This window comes from Panthera onca, chromosome A1 (genome assembly GCF_046562875.1).
Source record: "Panthera onca isolate mPanOnc1 chromosome A1, mPanOnc1 haplotype 2, whole genome shotgun sequence".
Lineage (NCBI taxonomy): Eukaryota > Metazoa > Chordata > Mammalia > Carnivora > Felidae > Panthera > Panthera onca.
Genome location: NC_138339.1, coordinates 94,641,949 through 94,655,957, shown reverse-complemented (window position 1 = coordinate 94,655,957; position 14,009 = coordinate 94,641,949). Strand labels below are relative to the sequence as shown.

Sequence of the window (14,009 nt, the reverse complement as noted above, 5' to 3'; positions counted from 1 at the left end):
AGGCAGTCCCCACCATATTCTACCCTCGCTTTTTCTACAAAGTGCATATATTAGCCCAACTAACATCTGTATTCCGCTTGATGGTGGGATCTCAACAAAAATCAGAGCAGGGGCAGGCGCAGAGGGAAAGGTCACAGGACTGCTCACTGTGTTTGGGATTCTTACCCACCAGCGTGCACTTGGGTCACGGCTGTGCAACCTAGTGTCGACGTTTGCGGAGCAGTCCACATCGCTAGTGTCTGTTTCTGTGTTCTTAGCTTGAAAATTGCCTGCCTGTGGGCTGAAAGTGCTCCCAATTTTAGCATTTGTTTTGAGCCCACATCTGCCTACTCGTCTTGAAAGCAAAGCTGTTTGCATGGAACTTGATTGAAAGTGAACATGCCAGAAGGAAATGCTTCTTTCCCCCACCCTGCTGGCATGGATTCTTCTCTCTGTAGCTGCCTGTTTGCTTACAGTGTTATTCTTTGCTTTCCTCCTCTTTCAGGGCATAGTCGAAGCCTGACCATCTCTCTCACTGGGAAGTTTTTTGGGTTCAGTATAGCTGACTAAATGATTTTTTCATTTGCCTCAGAGGAGTGAATGGTTGAATCAGACCAAGGACACGTATTTGATATTCTGCTTGCTCTTGCAAAACAGATGCCTTCCATTACTGAATTTTGAGGGAGTTATTTAGAAAATAATAAAACTCACAGCTAAGCACTGATTTTTTGTCTGTATCCTGCATCATTGCCAGCTTTACTGTAATTATGTCATTCAGGGAAAGAGCCTAAGCATTTCCCTTCCCTGGCCCCTTTCTGTTTCAAAAGAACAGAACTGTGGTCGTATTTCCAAAGAAGTAAATCATGTGCAAGAAGTCGTTAGGGATTTTAGAAGGGTTTATTGAGTGAAATCCTGAATGGAATGGCAGAGGGAGCTGAGTTGAGAACAGTCCTGCTGATGGGGGGGGGGGGGGGCGGGGAGGGGGAATGATGTGAAGTTAGTGGAGGTGACACAGCTCTTCGTGGTTACCGAAAAGCCCAAGGAAGCAGAAATACAGAAGTTGCTGGAAATTTTTGAAATTTTTGTAGTGCTTTTCCATGAAAGAACATCCACAAAGTTGTAGTTTTACCTGGTTAATAAGCCAGTGGGAGGGATACAGAAACATCATCAGTAATAGCCTAATGTGACCCTAGAATGATGTGCCTTTTATTCAGAGGATCTTAGCTGCAGTGAAAAGGCTCAAATGATCTTTAACTCTCCCCACAGTTCATTCTAAAAATTTCCACTTGCCTCCTGTTGACCACTAGGTTTAGATTGGGGGTATCCAATGGAACTTTCTGGGGGGACGGAAATGCTCTATATCTATGTCGTCCAGTACCATAGCCACCAGCCACATGTACTGAGCACTTAGAGTATGGCTGGTGCAAGTAAGGAGCTGAAATAGTAATGTAACTTCAGTTAATTTTGATTTAAATTTACCCAGACACACTTAGCTAGTGCTAACATATTGGACAGTGCAGCTCTCAATCCTTAGGAGTCCCCAGGGCTTCTTGGGAGCCACATTGGTAGAGATTCAAATTTTAGTTGGCTTAAGGGGGCAACCCAAGCAAAGAATTAGATGAAGTCCCAATTTTGATCCCAGTCTGATACACAATCTGGAAAAGTCCCTCTTCCCCCACTCTTGTGGAAGGCAGGGAATCCACAAGATATCCCCCATTTTTTAATGTTTACTTTTATTTATTTACTTATTTATTTACTTATTTATTTATTTATTTATTTAATTTTTGAGAGAGGGGGAGACAGAGGATCCCAAACATGCTCTTCACTAACAGTGGGGCTTGAACTTACAAACTGAGAGATCATGACCTGAGCTGAAGTCAGACACTTAACCCACTGAGCCTCCCAGGTGTCCTTCCCCTGGTCTTTTTAACATCCACTGTTGTGTTGGATGGAAAGGACTGGGTAGGGTCAGCCAGGTTCAGCAGGGTCAGCAAGACAGGGATAGAGAAGACACTGCATTTAGATTTAGTGACATTAGCACTCTGCCAGGAGGAATGACTTGATTTCATATTAAAGCCCTTTTAAAATGTAGACTAATCCAAAAGGCTGTTCTCCATAACGAACCTTTGTGTTTCTGTGCATAACCCTGACAAGGAGGTCTTGAATTCACGGCCTTCTTGTTAACATTCATGCTATTTTCAAGCAGCTGTCCTAGAGTCTGCACCAGTGGACCGAGCAGGAGTGGAAAGCTCCCCGGTGGCGGACAGCTCAGAACTTTCACCTTGCCGGTCACCCTCAACTCCTCAGCACCTCCGCTATCGTCAGCCTGTAGGTGAGCTCAGAAAGGGGGCTTGGAAATATAAAAGTGAAAGATGATTTCTAGCTTCTAACTTTTTCTTTCGCCTTACTGTTTCACTCCCAAAATATTTTTTTAGTCTCAGTTATGAAAATTCATTGGAAGCAAACAATGTCAGTGTCAAGTAGTGGAGTAATAGATAATTAGAGAATATGTCATTAGTATAACTAATACTGACTTGACCCCATTATGGCATTGCACTGTGTCTGGAGTAACATGAATCAAGAGGCTTGTCCTTAGGTGATAGCTAGTTGAAGAGTCTCCATGTTGGTTTTATCAAAATGTTCCCAGAACCCTGATACCTTGTCATAAATCCCAGTGTACTCTAGATTAAATAGGCTCACCTGGGGCACCACAATTCGTGGGAGACCTTATTAAGGTCCAGTTGCATGGGACCCTAATTATCATTATTATTCACATGGTAGAACCTGGTATATTTTCTATAGTTAACGAAAATTATAAAGCGTCTCCCATAATTTGTTTTAGAACATACCAAATGTCCTCTAATTGGAAGACAAACTGTCAGACCAAAAGGTAGAAATCTTTTCTCTCTCCATTGTTTAAATAAAAAAATTCAAAAAATAGTGGATTTTTGAAACGTTTTGCAGTGGCTTGCCATTAGGGTATGCATTCAAATAATGTTTTCCTATTAAGAGTTACAAACTTTACACACGTTTTAAACCTTAGAAATACTTAAAAACAAATTAAGTATATGTTAATCCTTACATTTTTCTTTACTAATAAAAGAAAACAACAGTTGTTTTTGAAATGCTTCCTTCTTTCTCCTCAAGTCAGTTATTTCAAGCTGGAAGAGAAAACTATTCAGTTATGGAACAAGATTCACCCCAAGTAATCCAAGTAAAATGTAGACATTTTTTGACTTTCATACTTCTGCATATGCTCCAAATGGCCATTTCATTTGTAACCTTGGCCATGGGGTAGAAGCTGTGGTCATTGCCATCGGATCTAAGAGAGGCTAACCTGGGTTAGGCTGTTGTCAGAAGACTTGCCCAGAAGGATACCAGCCCTTGGGGAGTGGACTGATTTCAGACTTCTGATCAATCATGGGTTACCCTGGCATTTGAATGGTTCTGGTAAATGAAGGTGGCAAGCAAGACTTCCCTGGTCTACTATGGAGTTAGCCAAATCTCTTTACTACTCTTAGAGCTTTGGTCAGTCCAGGCCTTGACAACTTTGTTGCTACATGGGACAGACCCCCTTTTGAGTTCATGGTAACCTGGAAGAGTTTGGGGTCAAAGCCCATGGAAGCAAAATTCTACCAAGGCAAGAGATAAATGCTCTTCACCTGGTCACTATTATCAGGGCTCTATTTTGTAGTCCCTTTTTATATATTTATTTTTGTATATAAGGTTTTGTAATTTATATAAGCAGTATTTGTAAATCCTATCTTGACTTAAACTGTCTTTTCTATCTTCTCTGATATGACTAAATTTCACAGACATAGGACCATAGGAAGGAAGCTGAAATCTGTGATAAAATAGAAGATCCAAATAGGGACAGTATCACACATTTTCTTAGTGTGTAGCTGAAATTTTGCCTGTTCATCTGTCCTCTTGCCACCTTACTCTACAAATATTTAAAGTCTACTGCTAAAGGAGTGGGTAGAGCTGTTCTTTCTCCTTGGCTGTATTAAGCAGCTCTTTTCTTCTCTTATTTATTTATTTTAAGCATGGGTACATCACTTTAGGGACAAACTAATAAAAACCCTTCAAGTCAGAATCACAGGGAACTATTTTCACTAAAAGCCTGAATGAGGAAGAACAGTGAGGTTGGCATAAGCATTATCAGATCCTGTGTGTAAAATATCTAAGGAGGGAAGGGACTGCAAACAGGTGCTCAGAGCATCCTTTGATTTTAGAATTCATCCTAACTTTACAGGTGTTTTGAGAAGAAAACTCTACTGGTAATATGATGTAGGACATTTTTAAAAAATATTTTTATATTGAGGTATAATTCACATACCACAAAGTTCACCCTTTTAAAGTATACAGTAAAGTGGTTTTTATTTATCCACAAGATGGGGGTGGCCATCACCACTGTCTCGCTCCAGAGCATTTGTATCACCCCAAAAAGAAACCCTGTACCCATTAGCAGTCTCTCCCCACTCCCATCTCCCCCTAGCCTCTGGCAACCACTAATCTACTTTCTGTCTCTATGGATTTACCTATTCCAAACATTTCATATGGATAGAATCATAGAAGACATGACTTTTTGTGATTGACTTCTTTCACTTAGCGTAATGTTTTCATGGACCATTCATGTTGTAATATGCATCAGAACTTCATTCCTTTTTGTAGCCCAGTAATATTCCCTTGTATTGATATAGCACATTTGGTTTATCCATTTGATGGTTGATGGACATTTGGGTATTTGTACTTTTGGGCTATTAAGAATAATGCTGCTGGGGATATTCATGTATAAGTTTTTGTTTGGATATGTTTTCACTTCTCTTGGGTATATATCTAGAGTGGAATGACCAATGTAAAATCTTGTTATTTTCCTATTAACAAGGACAGTACAGAGCATTTGGCTCAAGCCTTCATCCAGTGCAGGAATTAAAATGAGAATTTTTATTATCGAATATGATCTATCTGCCTCACCGTGCCATTTCCATTCTTTTAAATAACCAGGACAGACGGCTGACAACTCTCACTGCTCAGTTTCGCCTGCTTCTGCCTTTGCAATTGCCACAGCGGCTGCAGGACACGGGAGTCCACCAGGTGAGTAGGGGCGAGCAGCCAGGTACACACTCACAGCAATGTGTATTAAATCACTGGTCTTTGCCTGCCAGTGTGTTGGTGATACACCGGGCAGCTCATCGAGAATGCAGATTCCCAGCTCCCATTCTCAGTGCATCAGACTGTCTTTTATGTATTTATTATTTGTTTATTTACTTATTTTTAACTTTCTTGTTTGTAGTTGACACACAATGTTATACTAGTTTCAGGTGTACAACCTAGCGATTCAACATCTATACGTTATGCTGTGCTCACCATAAGTGTAGCTACCATATTATTGACTGTATTCCCTATGCTGCGCCTTTTATTCTCATGACTTACTCATTTCATAGCCGAAACTTAAATCTCCCTCTCCCTTTCGCCCACAGAGTATCTTGTAAATAAGCACCGCCGGGGCGCCTGGGTAGCTCAGTCGGTTGGGCGTCCGATTTCGGCTCAGGTCATGATCTCATGGTCCGTGGGTTCGAGCCCCGCGTCGGGCTCTGTGCTGACAGCTCAGAGCCTGGAGCCAGCTTCGGATTCTGTGTCTCCCTCTCTCTCTGCTCCTCCCCTGTTCACGCTCTGTCTCTCTTTGTCTCAAAAATAAATAAACGTTAAAAAAAATTTTTTTTAAAAATAAATAAATAAGCACCATCAGGTGAGTCTCACACAGGTGGTGTGGGGGGATACTATAAAGAACTGTATCACAGAAGGATGTGTTATTTCTCCCATGTTGTTTTCTGGAGTTCTCTAACCTTTTTAGCCAAATTACCAGGCACAAGTGTTTCCTTTTTAATTGAGTACAATGCTAAAAGCATATGCAAGGTGGGAGGGAAGGCTTGTGGAGGGAAGGAAGATGGAGGGGCTATTGCTTTAGCTGACTCATAATTCACTTCCAGTAGCTTTACGATGCTTTCTGAATTCTCTTGGTTAATTTTCCAGGTAATGAAGTAGTACTTAAAATGAAGGCACAGTATTTTAATAGATGAAAATTATAATTCATTATCTCTGTTTTCTTCTCTCATGTGCAAGAAGGACATTATGTTAAAACAAATCTTTATGTGGTTTCAACAGCCTTGTTGCTGTATCTTCATCTAAACTAACCCCGTGGGTTCTAATCATCATGCTTTGTAGAACCATGAGTGAGGGTGTATTTTGTTAATTAGCCATTGTTCACCTACCCCAAAAGAGTCCATTTCTAAAGCCTATGAACCTGTATTCAACAATAGTAACTAGTAGGTACTATCTGTGTGACTTCTTTCTAAATTGAAAAACAGAGAGAGATGTTCTATAATGAACATGAAGTATATATATATATATATATATATATATATATATATGTACATATATATATAATACATCATATATATATATAAAATACATTATATATATATATATATATAATGGAAATCTTTGCAGATTAACCACATTCTGCCTCCAATATTTTGCCACACATGCTGCATTTGATGTGGTATGGAAAATTAGGGTGTTTTTTGCTCTGTTCTCAAAACTTTCTCCCAAAAGTCCCATCAACATAACATGAGACAGCCTGTAATGGTAATAGCACTGATATCTTGTCAATCCAGTTGACTTCTGTTGTTGACTCCATTCTGTAATAATGAACATTTTTTGGTGAAGTTATAAAGGAATCTTCATTATGCTCTCAGCAGAATTGCTTATCAACTGTGATTCGTTGAGACTTTCTCTTCTGTCTTTCATTATCACAAGCTAGTCTATCTTTGGAAAGAGCCTTCTCATAGGTTTCATAATTTCATGAAGGTTCATGAAGGAAAATAGTTTTTATGTTAATTTACAATGACCCTATTTCCGCATCTGCTGGAGGCTGGGTAGGGGAAGGTTTTTCTTTTTCACCTGGGATTGCAGCAAAAGTTCTAATGAGCTTTCAGAAATGGCTTTCTGACTTTGACTTGTCTGTGCATAATGGGCCAGAGTGTAAAGTAACCAAAACAACAAAGTCTTCCTCACCATTTGAACACTGCAGTTTCTGCTGCCCTTCTTCTTACTTCTCCCCTGGAACTGAAATAGCTTTAGGAAGAAAACTCTCTTCAGTGAGCCAGCTGAGGAGGGATGGATGGTGACTGACCACAGCCAGTGTGGCTAAGGGCAGGGTAGCCTGACCCTGAGTGAGCAAACTGCTTTTTTTATTATGGTGCTGCTGATGTTGCCTGTAATGTGATGGTGCCCCATAATTCAATTTTAGAAGTAAAGGAATTAAAGATTGGATTTGGCACTGTCTGTGGCCCTACTGTAAGGGTAGCACGTTGCACATGGGTCAGTTGCAATGGCTAATGGTGGTAAGAAAGGGGGTTTCTTCTGGAATGGAGGCCAGTATATTCCTGGGGCTCAGCCATTCCATGGATCCCCATAGGGGATTCCTGGAGAACTCGACAGAAGGGCTGGTTGCACAGGTGGCTGGGGACGGTGGACTGGGAGCAGAAACAGGGAGGTGTGAAGGCAAAGATCTAGACTTACTGACAAGCCAGGGAGAGTATTAACTGCCCTGTGAAGGGCTAGACCCAGATGTTCAGGTGTTCACGGGAAGGGAGTGTTAGATAGTGGTTAACTCCTAAACCAGACTTTGTGCCCACCCTCTGATTCAGGAATCGCCATCCCAGATTCACTCTAGAACCTAAGGAGTCACCAAGGCAAGCAGAAGGAGAGATTGTGTAAGTGAACACCGTGCTTGCATCAGCCTTTACAGGCTCCTGTCTGCTTGTATACTATAATGTGGGCCCACCTGACGGTGCAGGTCTGCTGTGTCCCAGCCCATGGTAGGAAACAAGGTTCCGCCCAGTTAGGCCATGTGGTCTGCAGATTGGGCTTCCATGTTTCAGGCTGTCTTCAGGCTCCCTCCTTCTTTAATCCTCTCCCACGTTCACACCCCTATCCCTACCCCCAACTCTGGGTTAGACCTGCCAATTAATGATTATGTTTTCAAATATTCACTCCAGGCATTTGCAGATTAAGCTGTTTCTCTTTAATTATTGCTTGGAAGGTTTTGCTACTTCATTAAAAGAAATTTCAAATTTAGCAAGAAAGTGGACAGAAATTTTTCTTTGTAAAGACACCAGACAAGCTGCACATGCTTGGCCCTAAAGGCAGAGAAAGATAATTTTATTTGTGGAAGATGGTCTGGGATCCACTCCCTGGGGTCTGAGCCTGCCTAATTTCCACATACAATGGGAAAAGCATGGATTTTACCCACTGCTTTATTTTAGTACCTAGAGCCCTACCCTCTACAAAGATAGATAAGTCTCTCCTTCGATGTCATACCCTTTTGCTTCTATTGGAGGTTCCTCATTGGAGATGAATGGCCCATTCTGTGGGCGTGATTGCAACCCTAAATCAATCCTTGTTAACTTCGTATTATGAAGACTTAACAGCTTATTTAGCTCTTGCCTTGTGATTGGCAGCCAAGTTACATTGCGCCCACTTACGGCAGGATCTAGAATTTTGGGGCCTAACACTTATACAATTTATCTCAAGGAAAAGAATATAAAATCACAAGTACCAACCTTTAGGGCACCTCCCAGGGCTTTGGAAGAAAGCTCAGAAGCTTAAGCGTCATCGGCTTCCTGGTAAATCTGCTTATGAGTCCGCTCCAGGTCATTCTTGGAATTACAGCAGCTATAGGAAATTTTGCTCATTGGGGAGAGGGAATTGGGGGTAGGGGACCAGTCATCCTCAGTCAGTCAAATGAGTGCCCTGTCCTGGAGTGGAGCTTTAACTTTGTACAAGATCAAGACGAAGGGCAATCGACAAGGTCTTGTGTGCCACTACACTGGTTGCAATATGTATTTTAAGCATCTGCTCAAATTTAGAAGCTCTGCATTAAAGTAGAAACTAAACTGTGTGCATTTCAGATGGATGCTGATACAGGGAATCTGCAGGTGCAGTTTGGATATAGTGAAGATATGAATAGAAATGCAAATCCAATGAATACACATATCAAGGCACGTCACTGTGCTTACTACACACCTGAAGCTCTAGGGTTAATTATAGAGTTTATGAAATGATCTCAAATAACATATGGAAGTGTGAGGTGGGTTCTTTTTATGAGACTAGAAGTAATGGCAGTGGAGTTACCACAAGCAACTCTTGATTATCCAGGAGCAGATTATATGTTTCACCATTCTAGGCAAGTCAAGGTAAATTAACAAAATAGAGGAATGGTTGAATGTACTTGGAGAAAAATTAATGGCACAGTTACAATTGCTTAGGGAAATAGTGAGGTCTTTACTGGTGATTACTTGGTGCTTGTAAAGTAGATTATTCATAATCTGTTTTCTCTTCTGTCAGACCACTCAAGCCGGTGTAGTCAATAGTAGATAGTAGCAGGGAACTGCTGGAGTGTAGGAGGTGTGTTTGTTCCTTCTCTGGTTACAGCATTCCCAATTTATTTCACCGAAGCTCTGACCCCTCTAGACTATGTTATTTTCTCCTTATTTTTTAAATGTTTATTTATTTGTTTTTGAGAGAGAGCACGAGCAAGGGAGAGGCAGAGAGAGAGGGGGACAGGGGGTCCGAAGCGGGCCTTGTGCTGATAGCAGAGAGCCCCCATGTGGGGCTCGAACTCACAAATTGGGAGATCATGACCCTAGCTGAGATCAAGAGTTAGACGCTTAACCTACTGAGCCACTCAGGTGCCCCCGTTATTTTCTCCTTAGATAAGACAGGAAGTGGGAGGGATACTCTTCCCCAAGCTGGGCAAGGCTTAGACAGTCTTTTTCCCTGGAGAGTAGATCTTTGTTACAGAGAAGGCTCTGGGCATATTTCACAACGGTGCTCTTCCCTCTTACCTACAAGAGCCAGAAGTAGTATGCGGGCCCCTCAGAGTGTAGTCCCCAGCAGTTCTACTCTTAGGCTGGTCCACATTCAGCCTCTAGCTGTTGAGCAAAATGACCATTTGCTGTTGCTGCCAGTTCATGGCTTTAGCGACTTCTACACCAAATAAGCAGATATCAGCAATATCTCTCGGAATGTACCTGTCCCTCCAGATTTGAGAGTGGTCATTTGTCCTACAGCCTCAGTTTTCTGATGTGGCCAAGAAAAGTCATTGATTTTCAGTTTTGCCAGCTTTTCTTCTTGTAAGGACAGGTGTGTTAGCTTCTAAGTTCTTTACATGTCAGAACTGAAATTGAAAGTCTCACTTGAAATTTTTATAGTGATTCTGTTGATTCTGTAGGTCCATTTGGGGAGAATTGTCAATCTTAACAATATTTAGTCTTTTAATCTATGAATATGGAATGTCTTTTTATTTATTTAGATCTGTTCTCATTTCAGCATTGTTTTTTAATTTTTCAGCATATGTCTTGCATTTGTTTTGTTGCATTTATTCCTAAATATAAATGACTCTTTTTTTGTTTGTTAGTACCCCCCTGCCCCGCCCCATAGGAGGTATCATAGTTTGGGACATATTTTCCATTGTTTTGTGTTTTTCCAAAATATTTTAAAAAATATTTTTTCATTATTTCACCAAAGATAGATAGCTATTTGAAGTTTAGGGGTTAGAATGTATCTAATTTATATTTTTAAGTAAAACATTATTATCACTATTATTAATGAAAAGTAAAGAGCTTTGGCAAACCAAATTTAAATTAACCGTGATTCCAAGTCTTATTTTTAAACACACACGCTGCAATGAGAGTTTTGAAACTGTGAAGTTACATCTTTAACTGTACCAGGCTGAAGAGCAGCTAGGAAGGCTCCTGTCAGGTGGTCACTGCATTCTTTTCCTGGAAAGATGCCCTACAGTAAGCTAGGTCACATGGAACACCTCCTCTGCTCATCATATGTCTTTGATACTCTTTCAAGCAGACCCAGATTCTTATTCCAGCTGGCCTGGGCACCCTCTTTCCTGACTGTGTCGCATTGCCAAGTTTACACTCTTTGTCCTGCCCTTTCCTGGGCTCCATGCAGACCATTCTCCTCTATTACTGTCTCTCCACTGCACAAGTACAATACGGTTGATTGTGCTTGTTCTCTTCTTTAATTCACTCACATTGCTTAATTGCCACTTGATTGCATTACGGTTTCATCCATTTTAGGGCCAGGCAGGTAACGGAAGGACGGGCTGGAGAGCTGATGCCATGCGTAGGGGGGACAGCCACCGCTCAGCTCCCCCCGATTTTGCCATGAGAGTACACAGACTAGGGCTGTCATATCTGTTTTCTTTCTCAAAGAAAAGCCAGAAATCTGGATATTTATGTGAAATCTGTTTTTAAACGCTAGAAGTGAATTCATACTTTAAAAATAGTGTCCAGGTCAAACAAAGTACTTCTGAGGACCATATTTGGCTGGGAACCACCAGTGTGTGACCTCAGATTTCCTGTAATCACTTACATCTGGAGTGTAGATTGACGGAGATAAGATTTCCTGAGACATGTCTACATACTAGCAATGGATTCCTGATCTTCTTAAGGACCCTCTCCCTGACCGTTTCCTATTCCTTTGGCCCAGCTGCTCTACAGGAAGTCCATCTCTTCTCCTCCACTTGACCACTTTGGCTTTTACTGGGTAATCTTATCTCGAAGATCTGAAGGATGCCTCATCATCACCCCCTCACCATAGAAGTAATAGCAGGTACCATTTTTCTCCATCTAGTTTTATAGATTTTAAAGCAAGTGTGAGACCCAGCGTGGTAGAGGGCTTGGCCCTGGTACTTGCATTTACTGAGAATGAGGCTCATTCAGATCTGTTCACTGTCAAGTTCCAGCTTTCCTTGTCCTTACGGTTCCTCTAGTCCCACATCACATCTCCTTCAGAAAGAACAAGATCATGGGAAACTTGAATTAATTAATGTTGTTACTGACTCTCCCTCCTGGCTTTGTCTGCAACACACCTGTTTCATCTTCCCACTGATAGGTGTGCTTGGCCCTCACCTGACAGGTTCAGCAGCTGGTGACTCCAGACAGATGAGCTCTGGTGACATTAGTCATCCATGGGTCAATTCTGACTTGGCCAGCCGTGGGCATTGAGGATCTGTGATTTCCTTCACAGGACTGCAGAAGCGAGGGCCTTAGTACAGTGATAGCATCTAGTCGGGGGAAGCGTTTATCTCTGAATTGAGAAGTGGATTAAATTTTCCAAAGATGTTGATTACCATGAATTAAGCGAATGTCACATACATACCCTGCTATCTGTAGTCTGGTTCAGGATTTGTGAGAACACTCAGCTCTGTTTAACTAGCTTATCTATGTATTGAGTGATCTTATAAGAAAGGCACAGGATGTGGGCTTTTTCCAGTGTCTGTTTTACAAGCTAAAACTGTAAATGCAGGCAGAAATCACAAATTGATTTCCTGTTTCTAACTCAGAAAGCTAATATCATGTAGATATTTCATTGCAGTGATTCTCAATGGGATGTGGGTAGGGTGGAATGAGAACAGTTAGGGACTTCTTTAAAATACCTTTATCCCCCTGAGGATTCTGATTGGCGTCCTCCCAGAGGCAGGCACTCCAAAACAGATATTATTGATGGAAATGGGCTGCAATGTGAATTGTGTGAAAACTGAAATAAGGCTAAGAATAACTGCTCTTCTATTTGCCATCCTTGGAAAGACTGTGCTCACTTTCTTGATCTGATTCTCAGTCTCCCAGTGTCCTGTGTCCTGGTAATCAGGGCATCGAAGGAAACAGGCTGTCTATCTAACCCAAGTTAGCAACGGCGTTCAGAAATCTAAGGTCAGAATGCTGGCTGCATATAGTGTTTCTCATTTGGGGCTCTCCCCATCTTTTCATTTTCTGTGCAACACACCTTGTCAAAGTTCTTATTTATCTCCTCCTTTCCCTATTGTCCAATTGTCTTTTTTCTTTGGTATGTTCTCATCTCTTGGAGTTCTGCACTATTTCAAGGAGGTATGTTCTATTGCCAAGGCTGGCTAAATACTTTGTAGGGGCCAGTGCGATAAGAAAGTGCTGGTCCCCTTGTTTAAAAAACTATAAAGAATTTTAAGACAGTGATAGTTAAGCATTAAACCAAGTGTGGGCCCTTCTAAGCTTGGGGCACAATGCATTCCAGGTTTCAAACCATGAAGCCAGCCAGACTTGCATCCTGTAGGCTTGTCAGGAGTCTGATAGAATCTTAATGCTCAGGATATGCCCTTTAGTGCATTTCTAGGGTTATATCCTGGTTCTGTAGAGCTTCTCCACAGTGAAAAAGATACTAATAGTAAAGCAATCCTGTTTGTTTTGAAGGTGAAAAATCTTAGGCTGGAGGAGACTAATTAGAAAGAGACAAAAAAAATCTAAACCCAGGACTCCTGAATCTTTGAAGATTACAGATTTAAAAAAATTAACATACACTACAGTACTTTTAATAATGAGAGAATGTAATCTCTGATGAGTCAGAAATAATTTCACTAATGATGACTCAGTGATCATAAAACAAAAATAATCCTCATATAAAACTAAAACATTTTCTGGCTTCCTGGACTTTTTGGTTTTTTTTTTTAACTTTTGTAATAAATGCAAGAAGGCAAATAATCAGTAATAGGCATGTCGACACTACAAAAAATTGGAAATCATTACTCTGTAAAGTTAAGAGTAGCAGTCCCAACAATATGTAATGAAAAGTGAAAATTTTCAGTGAACTTTCCTTTTTTTAATGTTTATTGCTATTTTTTGAGAGAGAGAGAGAGAGAAAGAGCATGAGTGAGTGAAGGGTGAAGAGAGAGGGGGAGACAGAATCTGAAGCAGCCTCCAACTCATGCAGGGCTTGAACTCCCAGACTTCAGGATCATGATCTGAGCCAAAGTCAGATGCTTAACCGAACAAGCCACCCAGGTGCCCCAGTGACTTTTCTACTGGGAGAAATAAGCAGTGATACTACTGTGGTTATGTAATATTGCATCAGCTCCATACATTAAGAAGGATGAGATAAGCTTTTAGTTACAACTTTTTTCAAAGTAGTATATC

At 41.1% G+C, this 14,009-nt stretch overlaps 1 protein-coding gene across 3 annotated transcripts in view; it reads left to right on the top strand.

The window, feature by feature from the left end:
- The window catches only part of RASGRF2 (Ras protein specific guanine nucleotide releasing factor 2), a 241,934-nt gene that overhangs the window by 139,445 nt on the left and 88,480 nt on the right, over positions 1 to 14,009 (top strand). For all 3 annotated transcript variants that reach the window (XM_060635446.3, XM_060635444.3, XM_081796559.1), the window contains exons 16-17: positions 2,186 to 2,311; positions 4,987 to 5,076. In XM_060635446.3, the coding sequence (XP_060491429.1) occupies positions 2,186 to 2,311; positions 4,987 to 5,076 (216 nt within the window). The remainder of the gene's footprint in view (positions 1 to 2,185; positions 2,312 to 4,986; positions 5,077 to 14,009) is intronic.